The sequence below is a fragment of the Mesocricetus auratus genome, unplaced genomic scaffold (genome assembly GCF_017639785.1).
Source record: "Mesocricetus auratus isolate SY011 unplaced genomic scaffold, BCM_Maur_2.0 Super-Scaffold_100003, whole genome shotgun sequence".
Lineage (NCBI taxonomy): Eukaryota > Metazoa > Chordata > Mammalia > Rodentia > Cricetidae > Mesocricetus > Mesocricetus auratus.
The window spans coordinates 52,101,816-52,120,828 of NW_024429188.1; the positions used below are offsets into that span (position 1 = coordinate 52,101,816).

General features: G+C 39.6%; 1 protein-coding gene across 12 annotated transcripts in view; it reads right to left on the reverse strand.

Moving 5' to 3' along the window:
- The window catches only part of Atrx (ATRX chromatin remodeler), a 134,637-nt gene that overhangs the window by 93,193 nt on the left and 22,431 nt on the right, over nucleotides 1-19,013 (reverse strand). For 7 of the 12 annotated variants that reach the window (XM_040744310.1, XM_040744306.1, XM_040744304.1 and 4 more), the window contains exon 2: nucleotides 7,750-7,862. The exons of 2 other annotated variants lie outside the window; for them this stretch is intronic. In XM_040744310.1, coding sequence (XP_040600244.1) covers nucleotides 7,750-7,862 — 113 coding nt within the window. Of the gene's footprint in view, nucleotides 1-7,749; nucleotides 7,863-16,127; nucleotides 16,259-19,013 lie in introns of all 12 variants that reach the window. 3 more of the 12 variants (XM_040744309.1, XM_040744307.1, XM_040744311.1) reach the window with 2 other exon arrangements.

A 19,013-nucleotide genomic window follows, 5' to 3' on the forward strand; every position in this document is an offset into this window, starting at 1 on the left:
TTCACGACATTCTGTATCTCCAGTTCCAGGAGATCTGATACTCTCTTCTTCTGACTTGCATGGGCACCAGGCATGGCATGCAAGTGGTACACATATATAGGTGCACATAAAACATTCACACTAAAAGAAAAAATCAAACCTAGTTAAGAAAAATTAAGCCCTGATATATTTAGGGAAAATATAACAAAAATATTTATGTTAGTATTCTGATAATTGAAAAGCATGAGGCTAAGAATGTCTGCAGCTGTCTTATTAATTAAAACTTCATATTCTTTGTTTTGTTTTTTTCTAGAGACTCCCTGTGCAGTCATCTTCTTTCCTCAGTCAGGCACAGTCACACACATCTGTAATTTCAACACATGGAAAATGGAGACGGGTCCATGGACATCCTCCACTACACAGAAAGTTCAAGACTGGGCTATAAGAGACACATTCTCAAATATATATATACAAACAAAAACCTCCTGCCTCCCAAGAGCTTTTGTCTTCATCACTCACCACTCCTGATTGGCTATCTTCTGGCACTGCCACACTCACCCTCCCAGATGAGGACTTGAAGCTGGGGCAAGCACTCTACCCCTAAGCTATACTGCCAACCTAACATTCATATTCTTTCCATGAAAACTGTCCAGTTTTATAGTTGTCTCTTGAGGAAAAATATGATGGCCAAGTTGTTCCATATAGTTTTTAATATTTATTACAGAGTGAACAATTACTATTAATCTACCATCAGATTCACCAACATTATCTCTAGTGTCCTGTCAAATGGTATTTTAGTGTTCATATATTAAATTCTTCAGTTTTTCTCTTAATGGACTTCCTTATCTGTCCATTCTTTGTAAGTACACCTGACTTTTGATATTTGAACATGGTTCCAATACTTGTCTACTCATTTCAACATGTAAGTTTCTAGTGATCCCCTTTTCTTTCATGAATGAGTGACATTTCCTCTTTGGTCTATCTAGTATCTTAAACTGGATACTACACACTGTGAAATAGTCAAGACACTTCTGTTATGTACCTGAAAAGAGTTGCTAACTGTTTGGCTGAAAACAGTTAACTCACCTGAAATCAAAACCTAACCCTATACAAAGAAGACAGCAGAGTTTTGTTCTGTCCTTTCACAGTCCGATTACCTACAACCCAGGATACACTTAGGTGATTCAGTCAGAAGAGGATGTGGGTAAGTCTTTTTTTTCTGCTGGTGGGTTTTATTTTCTGCAAAAATCTGAGCTCCCAATTGGTAACTCTAACCAAGATGAGTCTCCCAGTTCACTTTTTAACTACTTATAGTCTTCAAGGTTTTCCTTGACATAGCATCCAATTAGACAACCAGTTTTTATTCAAGTCTTAACAGCCACAAAAGGTAACTGAAGCCTTTCGTGAGGCAAAGAGGCTTTAACAAATGGGGAATTTGGCCAGTGTCATTTCCTAGGCTTTGACCCTCCGTCCACTAGCGCCACTACTTATCTCACTCCTTATTTGTGCTGCCCACAGTGCATATAATATTAAATATTTGTGAACAGTATTAGTTCAACTAAAGCCATACTCTGCCACTAGGAGAAGTAGACTCTTAATGTACCCAACTCAAGCAATTAATGATCACGGGACTCTGGCAATAAACTTCATTCTAAAAATAATGAATTAGCTGAGTACTGTAGTTCATGTCTGTAAGTGGAGAACCTCCCTGTCTCCAAAATACATCAATTAAGTGAATAAAGAGTTGAGGGGTCTGGAAAGATGGCTCACAGGTTAAGAGCACTGGCTGTTCCTCTAGAAGTCCTGAGTTCAATTCCAGAAACCACATGGTGGCTCACAACCCTTCATAATGAGAGCTGGTGCCCTCTTCTGATATAAAGTCATATATGCAGATAGAACACTCATACATAAAATAAAAACAGAGTTGAGCATGATAGTCCATGCCTATAATTATCCCAGCATTTAGGAAACTGAAACAGAAAACTGCTTACCAGTTCAAAACCAGCATAGAACATGGGAGAACTTGTCTCAATAAAAATCTAGAGGGGTGGTACATACCTTTAATCCCAGAACTCAGTAGGTAGAGTGAATCGATAATTTAATTAATTTTAATCAATAAAAACCAGGAGTCGAATATGGGGTTAAAAACCTGGAAGATCAGAGAACCTGGAGCAGCGGACAGTTGCTTCCTATCTGTCTCCTTCCTCCATCCAAAAGGCTGAGATCCTGTCTCCATACCCCCAACCAGTACTGGAATTAAAAGTGTGGGTTACCACTGCCTCGCTTCTATGGCTAACTAGTGGTTCATAGGTCTTTAGTAAAATTAAAGTTTTTTGCATATTACAACATAAAGCATATTACAGGGCAATCAGTTATAGAAAAATCTAACTCTAAAGGATATGCTAAATAAACAGAAAGGGGTAATAAAGACTCCCAGAAATTGATTACATAATGCTTTATCAACCTTGAATTTTTCTAAATGCTAATGTGAAAGGAACAACAGCTGCAGAGACATTGGATAGTAGAAAAACCTACTGAACTAAATCAGCCTGTATACTTTAAAGATATGTTGACCTCAGAGTGGAAACCAGGACCACAGGAAAAGGAAAACTATGTATACCATCAAAATTGATAAAGATTAGATTTGAACAAGAGAGACCTCTTGAGTAGAAGAGGTTTAAACTAACTTTAAAACTAACAAATGCTCTTCATTTGATGAAATATAATTTGCCAAAAGAGAAACTCCCTAAGTTAGGGTTGAGGAAGGGTTTGGTTTTTAACTTTTCAGGAGACTAGCTCTGCTTTCTGATCTCCAGCAAAGCTTCATTAGTCAGAAAACAAACAAAATAACACAAAACAGTAGAGACAGGAAGATCACTTAATTCAAGGCCAGCCTAATCTACACAGTTGTTGGAGAGCAAGAACTATCTAGAGAGACTTTGTCTTAAAACAAAACTGGATGGATGGCTATAGGAGCCCAATTTCTTTCTGTTAGGAAAAAAAGCACTAAATACAAAGTGGCAAAGTGTGGTATCAAATTACAAATGCTGATGTCAACTCATATACACTTAACACATATATACTACCTTTCACTGTAAAAGCAAGCAAGGCCTTCCTAGTAGCAATGAGCACATCAGGCACACTGATATTTGTTGTTAGCCTTGAACATCTTGTGGAAACAAAAAACAAGGAAGCATACAAGAGCTGGGCATTGGTGGCGCACGCCTTTAATCCTTGCACTTGGGAGGCAGAGGCAGGAGGATCTCTGTAAGTTCGAGGCCAGCCTGGTCTACAGAGCGAGTTCCAGGACAGCCTCCAAAACACTACAGACAAACCCTGTTTCGGAAAAAAAAAAACACAAGGAAGCATACAAGAAATGATCAGTATTTAAAAAGACAACAGCAGTCAGTGGAAGCACCAGACAGCATAATATTTGTACAATTCAAATATCAAAATAAAAAACAAGGAGTGGTAACATAGCTCAGTGGGTAAAGGCGTTTACTGCCAAGCCTGACAATCTAAACTCAGTCTCTAAGGTTCCGCATAGTAGAAGAAAACTGATTCCTGCAAATTGTTCTCTGACCTCAACAGGAATGCTCTGCCACCTAAGTGTATGCACACTCATGCACATACACATATGAAAACTAAACAAATGCAATAAAATTTTTAAATAAATGATAATAACAATATGCCTAGGAAATGGAGAATTAGTATATACTAATAAATGCATAAAGGGTAAATCATAACCCCCCTTAGTAATATTGCAATTAACATTATAGCAATAAATTATCAGGCAACGAACAGACCTTGTGATACACAGACTTTCTAGGAATGGCCAACAAGATTTCACAAGCTCAGTTCCCTGAAACTGTCATTATGGCTTCACTGCCACGACTGTGTTTGTAAGTTGGTACAGTTAACCTTAAAATGGGAGATTATAAACCAGGTGTTTGTGGTGCACACCTTTAATCCCAACACTCGGGAGGCAGAGACAGGCAGATCTCTGTGAGTTCGAGGCCAGTCAGGTCTTCAGAGTGAGTTCCAGAAGAGCCTCCAAAACAATACAGAGAAACCCTGTCTCGACAAACCAAAAAAGGGGAGATTATGAGGAATAAGTGAGAAGCAGAGCTTAATATAATCATGTAAGACCTTAGAAACAGAAAATTTCATACCAGGTAAGCATGGTAGCATATACCCCAAGTTCTAGGCCAGTCTGGTCTACATAGCATGTTCTAGGCCAGCTAGAGTTACATGGCAAGAACCTGTCTTTAAAAATCTACCTGTTCCAAAGAGCAAGAGATTCAACAGACAAAAGAGTAAGAGATTCAAGGCATAAGAAAGACACCATGTGCTGTACTAGTCTTGCCAAAAGAAGGGGCTCCATGAAAGGAAATGCGGATAGCTGAAAGGAGTGTAGAGACAAGGTCCTGGCCAATAGGAAGTAAAAACAGGGAGTCTCATCTTTATGATCACAGCAAATTGAATTCTGCCAAAACCTTACAGGAATTTGGGGACAGAGTATTCAATAAATGTGTTACTGACACCATGACTTTGTGATATCCCAAGGAATGCTAAGCAAAGTTCACCAGAATCTTGACCTACAGAGCTATGAAATGACAAATATGGGCTGTCTGAGCCACCTAACAATCATTTGGAATAGAATGCACATTAGTTAAATTTTGATGATATAAAGAATAATCTTAAAATCTTCCTGGTCTCATTTGGTTATAAAAGAATAAATCCTAACTGTATGTATAGTAATCAACCAAGCACCAATAAAAGCAATATAACGAAATAACCTAACTTAATATTATCAATAAAGGCACAAATGAAATCTTTTGTGATAAAATTCACAGACACATATTCTTCTGGTTGGTTAGATTTTGTTATCAACTTGACATAAGCCACAGTCCTTTGGAAGTAATAACATTTTTCTTCTGGAAAGACAATGGAATCCTTAGATTCTTTTGCTCTTAAAACAGTTTGGTTGTGAGCCGATGGTCCATGGTCTCAACTCTCAAATGAGGTAGAGGGTAGACAAATATGAGTTCAGAGCCAGCCTAGTCTACATAGCAAGCACCAAACCAGCCAGAGTTAACACAATGAAACCCTATCTCATAAAAACATATAAGCACTTAAATAAAAAAATTAAAAAAAGAAGTATGAAAGCAGAACAAGAAAAAAATATAAGCAGTAGAGGGATCGAGGGCATACACCTTTCCTGGAGGCAGAAGCAGATGGATCTCTGTGAGTTTGAGGCCAGCCTACCTTAGTCTACAGAGCTAGTTCCAGGACAGCCAAGGCTATCCAAAGAAAAACCAGGTTTTGTTAAAAAAATTTTTGATATGGACCAGCTATAGTTTTCCTTTTTGAAAAATGTGTTTGTGGGTGGGGATGGGGTTTGTGGGTGGGTACATATGCCACAGAACACATATACATGAAGGCCAGAGGGGCAACTCTGTGGAACTGGTTCTCTCCCTCCAACTTTATGTGAGTCCCAGGGATCAAACTTGGTTATCAGGCTTTTACAGCAATAGCTTTTATTCATTCAGCAATCTGGCTGTCCCTGGTATAGGTCTTCTTGTGTTTCTGTGATTCCTATCAGAACCTCTTGAGACACCATGTGGTTGCTGGGAATTGAACTCAGGACCTTTGGAAGAGCAGTCAGCGCTCTTAACCTCTGAGCCATCTCTCCAGCTCCCCAGAACCTCTTGAATCTGTGGCTTGATATTCTGTTTTTAGAAAAGCCATAGTCGCTGACTTATGAAACTCTAACTGCACATTTAGTTGAGTTTTTACTATGATCTTACATTATTTTCTACGAATATATTTTGTGTTGTGCTTGCTATATGTAGTAGCCTAAACCACTAATCATAATAAGATATAGGTTATTTTCTTAATTTTATGTGCATTGGTATTTTTGCCTGCATCCATGTCTGTGTGAGGGTGTCAGAACCCCTGGAGCTAGACGTATAGGCATTAGTGAGCTGCCATGTGGGTGCTGGGAATTGAACCTGAGTCCTTTTCAAGAGCAGCAGTGCTCCCAAATGCTGAACCATTCCCCCAGCACTGGATATAGGCTATTTTTAAATGAGTTTAGTATGGTAATCTCAGCATTCAAGAGGCTTAGGCAAGATGATCACAAGTTCAAAGACAGCCAAGGATATAGAGCAATATTCTACATCAGTCTTAAAATGAGTAAAGAGAACAAATATCAACTTGTTTTACCGGGCGTTGGTGGCGCACGCCTTTAATCCCAGCACTCAGGAGGCAGAGGCAGGAGAATCTCTGTGAGTTCGAGGCCAGCCTGATCTATGGAGCAAGTTCTAGGACACCTCCAAAACAATACAGAGAAACCCTGTCTCGAAAAAACAAACATTCACCAAATCAATTTAGAATTTTGTTGTTGTTATTTTATTTAAAAAATGAGTCTGACTATAACCAGGCTGGACTGAAACTTACTGTGTAATGTTATGGAAGATTAGTTTCAGATATGTTACATCCATTTATGCTGCGGAATATTTGTTTAATGATACAATGTGAAAGAATGCAACACATCTTTGCATTTGTTTAATTCTGTGAAGCTGTGTTACTTTGCCTGTCTAAAACACCAGATTGGTCTAATAAACAACTGGAAATAGCTGGGCAGGAGAAGGATAGGTGGGGCTGGCAGGCAGAAAGAATAAATAGAAGCAGAAATCTGGGAAGAGAGGATCAAGGAGCTGGATAAGGAGGAGGACTTCAAGGCCAGCCACCCATCCATACAGCAAGCCATGGAGTAAGTAAAGAAAGGTATATAAAAAGGTAAACGCTCAGTGGCAAAAGATAGATAATTTGAGAAAAGTTGGCTAAAAATAAGACAAGAGAAGACTGGGCATTTATAAGTAAGAATAAGCCTCCATAGATTATTTACTTGGGACATGGGTGGTGAGCTACCAAAAGATTAAAGAGTGAAGAGTTAAAAGAACCAACTACAGTGTAATCCATGCTGACCTTGAACTCAGAGCCATCCTCCTGTCACAGCCTACTTGCCTACTGAGTACTGAGATTTTAGGTGTGGACACCATACACCATTCCAAACTATATTGAGTGATATTATTAAGCGTAACAATTTAAATTCTAATATACAAGTAAACATTGAAATGAAGTATTTCTATACTTCGTTAGGGATACAGTTGTAGAGCACTTGCCTAGCACACTTAACACAAAGCTCCACTACCTGAAACCTACACTGCTCATATGTCTCCTAATATTCAGCTATTCATCACCTCCTCTGGCAGAAACTTCCATTATATGCAAAACAGAATTAAGTGTTTCACTCCAAGCATCATCAGTTTACAAATTTACACTTTTCCCTTCCAAAATTACAATCTTACAGCAGATACTATACTAGCAAACACACCCAATAAGGACATCTATAAACTTGCAAATCAAGTTTTCTACAAATCAAAAAGCTACTCCATACAAAAATAAATGACAGACTGGAGAAATGACTCAGCAATTAATAATGCTCACTGTTCTTGCAGAGGACTCAGATTCGGTTCCCAGCACCCTCATCAAGTGGCTCACAACCACCTATAACTCCAGTTGCACGGAATCTAGAATTATATTACAGAGGAATCCAGGCCTCTGAAGACACCTGCATACATATGGAGCACATAAACAAACTCATGCAACCTCACACACATCATACACTTACATAAAGATAGAAGAAAATATTTAAAATAAATGAAAAGGGACTACATACAGCAACGTCTTTTTTCGGCTTACCTGTGGTTTGGTTCATTACAAGTTGTGGAGAAGAACACGTTTCTTCAGATTCTTCTGATGAATGTGCTAGGAAGTCATGTAGCTTCTGCACCAATGTATTCAACTTGCTTTCACTATCAAAACAAAAATTTACCAATGTCCTTACAATAAACATAAATCTCTAACAAACTGTGAAGCTTATCCTATAGTCTTAGGAGAATAAACATGCTCAAAGTCAAAATTAAGGCAATGGATTTTATTTTGCTGAAGGTATAAAAAATATAAAACAGCCAGGTGGTGGTAGCAGCACAGTCTTGAAAACAAACAAACAACAACAACAACAACAACAAAAAAAAAACGACACAACTGTCCATATGACCAGAGACAGGCTAAAAAAAATATTACTTAAGGAAAATGCTGATACTGTTCACTAAACATTTCCAAATATTGAAATCTTTTGATGTGCTGAATATGGTATGTTTAATATAAATTACATTTAAAAATAATTTATCACAAGGGACTGGGAATGGAGATCGGTATGAAAAATATTTACCTTACATGCACAAGGTCTCAAGTTTAATTCCCAGTACTTCTAAAAATAACAAACAGAAAACTATCAACTAATTAAAAAAAAAAAAACAAGCCGGGCGTTGGTGGCGCATGCCTTTAATCCCAGCACTTGGGAGGCAGAGACAGGCGGATCTCTGTGAGTTCGACACCAGCCTGGTCTACAGAGTGAGTTCCAGGACAGTCTCCAAAACAATACAGAGAAACCCTGTCTCGAAAAACCAAAAAAAAGAAAAAAAGAAAAAAAGAAAAAACAAACATAACCACAAAGAGTTTCAAAAGAAAAACTGGGGTGATAAAAGTTCCAAGATAGAAAGAACTACACTGAGAAATCCTGTCGTGAAAACCAAATAAACATTTATTCACCTTTAATTCACAATGTCTAGCTGGCCCTTGTATATACCTTATTACCATTACTAATGTCAATAAAATAACTACTTTCTTAGACATGGGCTATATCTTTAAGGGCCTTTGAAACCAAAATATTGGTAGATCACCTTTTAAAGAAAGCTTCAACACACCAACATGCAAAATATGTAACATTTTTCTTCCTTTACACAAGAAAATCAGTTATTTATCGTGTATTTACTTATTGTCTTGACAGTCTCATTAGTTTTTAATTATTCTATTTTCTCCTTGGCATACAGTAGTTGTATAATACACTGATGCTAAAATGAAAAAAAAAGTATAGAGCAGGACTTGAAAGAATGAAAACTTTTAAGAAACCAATAACAGAATCATCATTTACAGCATAAACTGTTAACCTATTTAATGACTGAACAGGGTTGCTTTACATGGTGGCAAACACCTTTAATCCCAGCACTCCAGAGGCAGATAGGCAGATTCCTGTGAGTTCAAGGCCAGCCTGGTCAGCAGAGCAAGTTCCAGGACAGCCAGAGCTACACAGAGAAAAACTGCCTTGAAAAAACAAGCAAACAAATGACCAAAACAAAATAAACTGATAAGGAGTCCAAAGCTTAAATGCAGAAGTTAAACATTTAATCCTTTCTTTTAAAAAAAATGAATATTTTAAGGCTGGAGAGATGATTCAGCAATGAAAACCACTTGTGCAGTCATGTGGACCAGAGTCCATATCCCAGCACCCATGTTAACAAGCAACTGCAGCCCCAAGGGAGCCAGAAACAGAAAGATCTATGGGGTTTGTTAATGTCTAGCCTAGAAAAATGCAAACTCCAGGTTCAGAGAAGTCCTGCCTCAAAGGAATAGAAAAGAATATCAATAATGTCTTCTGGCCTCTGTGTGCACATGGGCATGAGCACCAAAGACAAATAAATACACATTCACAATACACAAATCTTTTTAAAGGAAGATTTTATAAGTTTAAAAGCCAAGACAGAAAATAAATCAAAAAATTTAAAAAGAAAATAAACAAATCCTGACTTCAAACTTCCAAACAATTTTGTCAAAGGATACCAGCAAGAAAATAGAAAGATAGAAAGACTAAAAGCAGAAATTAATTGAGGGGGGGCTGAAGAAATGGCTCACACTGCTTTTTTTAGAGGACCAAAGATCAGTTCTAAATACCCATATTAGACAGCAAAACTGCCTCTAAATCCCACACTCATGTGTACACACACACACACACACACACACACACACACACACACACACACACACACACTAAAAGAGGGCTGGAGGTACAATTCAGTCTTTAAGGGCACTAGCTGTTCTTGCAGAGCTTCTGGATTCAATTCCCAGCATTCACATCATAACTATCAGTAACTTCAGTTTCAGTACATCTGATACTCTCCTGGCTTTGTAGGCACTATGCAAGCATGTGATGCGTGCATGCACACACGCGCACACACACACACACACACACGCACGCACGCACACACACACACCTGTAAGTAAATAAATACCCTTGTTAAAAAAAGAAATTAAATGTAATGGAGACTAAAAGAATCAGGAAACAAAGAGTTGGGGGGAAGCGGGTATACTCAGCTTGTAGAATACTTGACTAGCACACAAATTCCTAGGTTTGATCCCCAGCAACAGATAAACTAGGACTGGTGACAAGTACCTATAATCCCATTCCTCTGGAGCTAGAGAAATTTAAAATCATCCTTAGCTGTATAGCATGTATGAGAGGCAAGCCTGGGATACTGAGACCCTGACTCAATTAAAAAAAAAAGAAAACAATAATAAAAAGTTGAGGCTAGAACTCAACCTTTGACCTACAATCTGCCCTGCCTATTGGAAGAGCAGGCAGAGGAGGTGTAAGGATAGTAAGGACAGTGCTGAAATTATAGGAGTGGTCAACCAATGACTGGTTCAGCCTCAGACCCATACCACAAGTGAGCCCACCCCAGACACTGCCTTAAGTGCCAGGACACAGAGGCCCAGAGACCTAGAATAGAACCAAACACAAATGAGGGAAGATAATATGTTCTTCTATACTCATAGTTTGGTGCCTAGCCCAATTGTCATCAGAGAGGTTTCATCCAGTAACTGATGGGAGCAGATGCAGAGACAAACAGCAGCTAAGCATTGAGCTAAGCTTGGGGAACCCTGCTGAAGAAAGGTAGGAGGGATTATACAAAATGGGGGTCCATCCCCAGATGAATCCTAAAAGTTGGCTCTAACCTCCACATGTGCTCTATGGTGACCACAAATAAATAAGTAAATAAACAAGTAAGCAAGTGTAAAAATAGGTTGAGAAACTAAAGAGATAGCTCTTGGTTAAGAGCACCCATATCAGACAGCCTCTAGCTCCAGCCCCGGAAAATCTGGCATCCTAAAATTGGTTTCCTTGGGTACTGACACACACATGCATACATTCAACAGACACAATATATAAGTCTTTAAAATTTTTATTTGAAAACTGGTAAATATCTTTAACATAAAGTTCTCCAAAGAAAATGTACAAAAGGCAATGCGAAACAAAACCACATAAGAAACTAGCTGAAGCCAGGCAGTGGTGGCGCACGCCTTTAATCCCAGCACTCAGGAGGCAGAGGCAGGAGAAATCTCTGTGAGTACAAGAACAGACAGCTACATAGAGAAAACCTGTCTTGAAAAAAATAAATCAAACAACAACAAAAAAACAAACAGACCATTTGATACTCAATAAAATTGCCAAAATAACTTTTAAAACAAAAAAGTTATGGCAAAGCTACAGAAAATTAGACTGCATATACATGGCCTGTAAACAGGGCTGGAGACATAGCTCAATTGGTAAAAATGCTTGCCTAGCATATATTAGGCCCTGATTTGGATCCTGAGCACCACACAAATTGGACAAAGTAGAACACACTTGTATCCCAGCACTGGAGAGGTGTAGGCTGGAGATCAGGAGCTCAAGGCACCCCCTGTTGAATAAGGAGTTCAAGGTCAGCCTAGGCTATGAGACCTCACCTCAAAAAACAAAAAGGAATGTAAAATAGTACAGACACTGAAAAAAAAACTGGTCTGTTATATACAGGACCCTGGGTTTATTCCCCAGTACTGAAAAAAATTAAGCACAGGGTAACAAAATGAACCAGAAACCTTACTTCCAGAAATACACCCAAAAGAAACGAAACCACATGCTAATCCATAAAAATGCTGTAAGCAATTGTTCATCGCAACATGACTCATAACTGAAAAAAGAAAGTACCCAAATATACATCAACACATAAATGGATAAATAAAATGTGGTATCATCCATGGAATATTATACTCAAATAAACAGAATGAAATACTAATATATGTTAAACAAGCATGACCCTTACAAGTGGCAATGTTAAAGCAGACACAACACACTATCAGATTGAATTTCTCTATTTATATATCCAAAACGGGCAAGTCTATAGAGACAGAAGTAAATTACCAATTGTTAGGCGATGGGGAAAAGGAGAATTGGAAGATATAGGGAATCCCTTTTATGATGATAAAAAAATATCTTAGAGGCTAAGGATATAGCTTACTTGGTAGACTGTTTGCCTAGCATTAACAAGTCAATCCTATCACCACACTGAGACCATAAAGCTAGATATGGTGGTATACTCAGAAGCTAGAAACAAGACCAGAAGTTCAAGATCATTCTTGACTACATGGTGAGTTGAAGAACAGCCTGGCATACATGAAACTGTGTCTCAAAAAAAAGGCATACAATAGCAGCACATGGCTAAAAGGGTCCTTTTTTTCTGAATGTATACATGTGCTTTGTCAGCCAGGCGTTGGTGGCACACGTCTTAAAACCCAGCACTTGGGAAGCAGAGGCAGGCAGATCTCTGTGAGTTCGAGGCCAGCCTGGTCTACAGAGCAAGTTCCAGGACAGCCTCCAAAACAATAGAGAAACCCTGTCTCAAGAAAAACAAAAACAAAGACAAAAACCAGGTGATTTGTTGGCATGTATGCCTGCAGACCAGAAGAGGGCATCAGATTGTAAACCACCACGTGGTGTGGTTGCTGGTAAGTAAACTCAGGACCTCTGGAAGAGCAGCCAGTGCTCTTAACCACTGAGCCATCTCTCCAGCCCCTCCTTAAAATGGGTACTCTTATTTTACCTCCTCATCACATGTTGTACATAATGTTTAAAATATCAATGTTTACATGAAAAAAAACCTGCCTTTCTTCTGCTTGCTATATATTAGGCAAACACACATTAAAGTGATAGGACTGTAGCTTTAAGACTAGATGCTCCGATGATTCTTCAGAGATTTGGATCGGGTCTATTTCATACTATGTCCACACGACAACCTTCATGAGGCTTGTAACCAAGCATTGCATCAAAATGTCCAGCCAGGAGAAGGAAGCACAGTCTGCTCTAGTTGGCTTCCAAGAATATAGTTGGGGCTGAAGATGTGGGCCAGTGGCTTAATAGTGTGTGCCTGTCCTAATTTTGCAGAGGACTCAAGAATTCAGTTCCTAGCACCCACTGCAAATGGCTCACACCTGCTTGTATTTGAGTTCTAACAGATCTGGCAAAATCTTCTGTCCTCTGAGGGCATCTACGCTCTTTATGCACAGACACATATGTGCACAATAAAAATCATGGGGAAGCCAGGCTGTGGTGGTGCACACCTTTAATCCAGCACTTGGGAGGCAGAGGCAGGCGGAGTTCAGTGAGTTCGAGGCCAGCCTGATCTACAAAGTTCCAGGACAGACTACAAAACTACAGAGAAACTCTGTCTCGAACCACCCCCCCCCAAATGTAGTCAGGAGTCATAGGTCCAACAAGAGAGTCATTAATGGAAGAGAAGCCCAAGCCTCTTGATAAAAAATTGGAACAGGATCAGGCCTGGAGAAATGACTCGGTGGTTAGGGGCACTTACTGATCTTGTCAAGGATTGAAATTCATTTCCTAGCATTCATGTAAGGCAACTCACAACCATTCCAACTTCCAGGGATCAAATGCCTTCAATCCCAGCATTTGGGAGACAGGATCTGAGTAGCAGACTAATCTAATCTGGACAGTGAGTTTTGAGTCCGTGAAGGATACAAAGTAACATAAGGGAGTACCCCCAAACCTAGTCAACCTCAAACTAACTTAACTTTGTATTTTACTCTTGCCAGTGCACTGGCTAAAATAAAATGACTTTTGTGTTTGTTTGTGACAGGGTTTCACTGTGTAGCCCTGGTTATCCTGAACCTAACTCTGTAGACTAGGCTGTGGTGATATTTTGTTTACGCTCTAATAAGGGCGGAGCTAGCCACTAGTTAACCATAAAGGTCTGGAGGTCTATACAGACAAACAAAAGTGATGCGGCTGGGCAGAGAGAGGAATATAAGGTGGGAGGAGACAGGTGCTCGGCCCTCTTTTCCGCTGAAAAGTTAGCACGTTAAAAGCTAACTGTGGCTGGCTCCTTTGTCTCTCTCATCTTTCAACATTTACCCTGATATATGGCTCCAGGTTTTTATTATTAAGACTGATTAGAACTCATGCAACGCTAGGTTGCCCTCAAACTCACAGAGACATACCTATACCTGCCCCTGCCCCTGTCTCTCCAGTGCTTGGATTAAAGGCATGAGCCACCACCACCCCATTAAAATGGCTTTAGATGAGATCATTCCTGGACTTAGTTTACCAAATGAAAACTCCTACAAATGCAACAGCTTCACCATGCAGTCACTTAGAGACAACAAACACCATGGATGCCACAGAGTGTATCAGAAGACTGAGACAACAGAAGGCCTGAACATTAAATGCATGCAGCAAGTCAACCTTTTCCCCTTCAAGAACCCTATTTATTCATCTCCATTTCTTCTGCCTGGACTTCTTATAGCAGGGAAAGACGTTCGCGTATATGGAATCAGCCGAATATGCTCTTTCCACTGCCACTTTGGAAAAACTCCATTCCTTGGTTTATGGTGTCATGGCCTTCCTGGTGTGTAGTTAGGTGTCATAGGAAGGTACTAGCAGCTTCCATCTCAAATAAACATGGGCAATTATCAGACACATTATACCAAGGACTAAAAATGAATCTGGCATTTAAGCAGTATGAACCAGTCCCATAAATGGTGGTGATGGTATATTAGCATGAAGATGTGACAGTGTGGTTAACTACCATTTATTTAAAACATGCTGTGTGTCTTGTTTAGTTGGTTTTGATCTTTGGAGGCGGAGTTTCTCTGCATAGCCCTGACTGTCCTGGAACTAGTTCTATAGACCAGACTGACCGCGAACTCAAGAGATTCATTCACCTGCCGCTGCCTCCCAATTGCTGGAATTAAAAGCATGGGCCCCCAAACCAGGTTCCATGTGACTTCACTTCTGCATTTGCTCCCTTTTCTTTGGGGGTTTACGTTCAGAAAGCAACTTTTCCAATCTCTTACTGCGTTCCTTTTTATTAGGAATCAAGAAGTATTACATTGTTCCAGTGTGGAGGTACATGGGACTCTTAATACTAGAACTCGGAAGGAACGCAGATCTTATGCATTTGGGGCCTGGTCTACCAAGCAAGTTCCAGGACAGCCAAAGCTACATAGAGAAAGCTACAAAAAGAAAAAGGAAAAAACCAACTCCACACTGGTTTTCTTCTGACCTCTACACATGTGCACTGTGGCATGCACACCCATATCCACACAGGAAGAAGTAAAAAAAAATAAAATTGGGTGGTAGTGGCGCACACCTTTAGTCCCAGAAACAGGCAGATCTCTATGAGTTTGAGACCAGCCTGGTCTACATAGTGAGTTCCAGACAGCCAGGGCTGTTACACAGAGGAAAGCCTGTCTCAGAAAAACCTGGGAAAGATAACAAGTAGCATTTCTCCTTCTACCTGTTATTGCTGGAAAAGTTTTATTGCCTTCTTTAACTCACCTAATTTTCTTTTAAAAGTTCCATGTAAGCCAGGTGGTGGTGGGGCACGCCTTTAATCCCAGCATTCAGGAGGCAGAGGCAGGTGGATCTCTGTGAGTTCAAGACCAACCTGGTCTACAAGAGCTAGTTCCAAGACAGGCTCCAAAGCTACACAGGGAAACCCTGTTCGAAAGAAAAGTTCCATGTATAATTTTAAAACTAAGATAAAAGCTAAAAGCATATTGAACATACTTCCCCAAAATTTTCATGATGATCCACTCAAGGAATATAGACCAGAAAAGGGAAGCAGATATGTCAATCCAGTACAATAACACAAGGTTGTGATATGATTCAAGCTCTGCCAGTCTGAGGCCAACCTGAAACAATACCTGTCTCAAACCACCACCCTCAGAAAAAGGAAATTACTCACATTTACATGTGTTTCTAGCTTCAAAATCATTATGTCTAGATAAAAACAGTGATTTCATTTTCCCATCCCCAAAATCTCACTTTAAACAATAATTGACAATCAACTTTTCACCAATCCAATAGATTCATGCCTTGCTTTATTTAAAAAGTCAATACTCACTGGATTTGGAACAGTTGATCTTACTTGTCAACTTTATTACTGGATTGAGAAGTGCCTAGAAGATTAGCAAAGCACATTTCTGGGTGAACAATGACTCAGAATGTGCTCAGGCCATCCCAGATGTTGAAGACCTAAATACAATAAAAGGACATTTTAAAATCAGTGTCCCCAGGCAGTGGTGGTATATGTCTTTGATTCCAGCACTTGGGAGTTCAAAGCTAGCTTGCCTACAAAGTGAGCTCCAAGACAGCCAGGGCTACACAGAGAAGTCCTGTTCCAAGATAGATTAGATTAGATTACATACATACATACATACATGAGGTAATAAATAATAAAAAGTAATCTTTAAAACAATGAGTGTCCCAGAGCAAAAGCATTTTTTCTTTGTTTCTGGAGCTGCTTTGATGCCCTACACCCTCACTATACCAATAAACTAACAACTCTGAAGCCATGAGCCCAAAGAAATCTTTCAATGAAATGAAAAACTCATTAGCATAGATGTGTTAAAAAAAACTAAGACATGTCCCTAACCAAATATCATCATAAAAATATTCTTTTCAAGGCTATCGGGTATTAACTGTGCAAGTCTAGAAAATAAGGTCCAAGTGCCTGTCAATTTGTAACTATTTAGATTACATGCCATGCCAAGGAAGTCAAAAGAGGGACACTGATCCCTGGAACTGGAGTTATGGATAGTTGTGAGCCACCACATGGGTGCTGAACTACAACCTGGGTCCTCTGCAAGAGGAACAATTGCTCCTAACTACCAAGTCATCACTCCAGCCTGTCTGTAATTTTCACAATTACTGTTTATTTTATGTGTATGCATTCGGGGGCTTGTGGAGGTCAGAAGAGGCACCAAATCCCCTGGAACTGGAGTTACAAGTGTGACATGGCTGCTGGGAAGTGAACCTGTGCCCTCTGAAGAGCAGGGAATAAGTGCTCTTAACCACTGAGCCATTTCTCCAGTCACACATACACCTATCTGTAGATTTTTCTATGCCTTGATTTTACAACTAAATAAGTCCGTGCAGATTTTCTGTATGCCACTGAATACCAACCACTGGAAAAGCAGCTGTTAAATGCTGGCCAGAAGATGGTGGCATGGGCCTTTAATCCTAGTGCACTCGGGAGGCAGAGGCAAGCAGATCTCTGTGAGTCCAAGGCCAGCCTGTTCTACAAAGCAGATTCAAGGACAGCCAGAATTATTACACAGGGAAACCCTGTCTCGAAAAACCACGAAGAAAAAAGAAGAGTAAATGCTGGCCTGTTGGCAATGGTAGTGACAGTGCACACCTTTCATCCCAGCACTCAGAAGCAAAGGCAGAGGCGGGAGGATCTCTGTGAGTTCGAGACCAGCCTGGTCTACACAGTGAGCTCTAGGACAACCAAGGCTACACAAAGAAACCTTGGGGGTGAGGGGGTAAAAGTTGGAAAGAATGTTCTTCACAAACATGCCAAATTTCAATGTCTATATTATAAATACTGACCAGATTTAAAAACCACAAGAATGAGGGGCTGGTGAGATGGCTCAGTGGTTATGAGCGCTGACTGTTCTTCCAGAGTTCCTGAGTTCAATTCCCAGAAGCCACATGATAGCTCACAACCATCTATGAGATCTGATGTCCCCCTCAAGTATGCAGACAGATCACTCATACATAAAAATATATACAAGTCTAAAAAAGTATCTTATTACAGGAAAGTAAAACTCAAGAGAGATCCTTACTTGCAAAATGCAATAAGAATTATAGTTTCTACTTATAACTATTAATATATAGATAGATATAATCAGGATGTGCAACTCCAGTCAAATCCAACCCCATACTGGATCCTTTAGGGAAACCCAAAACAGTTACTAATAAAAGATAATGAGCAACAGGGCTAGGGGTGTAGCTCAGCATTGGGAGTACCTGCCTAACATAGGCAAGGTCCTGGGCTCAATCCACTAACCCCACGAAACTTATTTTCCTTAACCCCACGAAACTTATTTTCCTAAAGAGTGAAAAAGCAGTTATTCTAATAGATAATACTCAAAATTAAATACTTAAAAGGACGGAAGACACAGTAAAACAAACACACCGCTAGTTAATACAGCACGCTGTTTCCAAGTGTCTATGGGTTTTGCTTAAGGATTTTTTTGTCTATGTTTTTTGTGGTGATGGTGGTGGTGTTACTGTCATCACTGTCTGAGACAGGTCTCTATGTAGGTGAAGAAAACCAAGAACCCTATCCCTGCCATCTGAGCTTTAGGACTATCACTGGGTACTACCATGCCTACTTTGTTTCCAATTTTTTTAGATTTTTGTTTTTTCTTCTTTAAATTCTCAGATTTTAATTTTTTCTTTATGTATTTCCATTATACACACAATCCACACATATACACATATATACATACAAGTGTTTTGTCTGAAGTGTGCATGCCTGATGTCCAGAGAAGCCAGAAGGTGCTGGATACCCTGGAACTAGAGTTTTAGGTTGTTATAAGCCACAATGTGGATACTGGGAACCAAACTCGGGTCCCCTACAAGAACAGGAAGTACTCTTAACTTCTGAGCCAGCTCTCCAGACTCTTTGATTTTAATATTTATATAAACACATAACGTCACCTAAGTCTATAGCTTTATTTTACATGCCAAAACTACTGTGCCTACTGCACTATGCAATAAGTACAGCAGTAACAAGACAAGGTTCTAACAATAAAAAAATTCATTTCCTCCAAAAAGCATATGCATGAAGCCCCAAGTTCAATCCTCAGCATCACAAAAAGAATGAATTAAAATCTATAGGTGTTTTGCCTGCATCTATGTCTGCACTAGGTGTGTGCCAAGTCCTGGAAGAGGCCATAAGGGGACACTCAATCCCATGGAACTGGTTATGTGCTGCCAC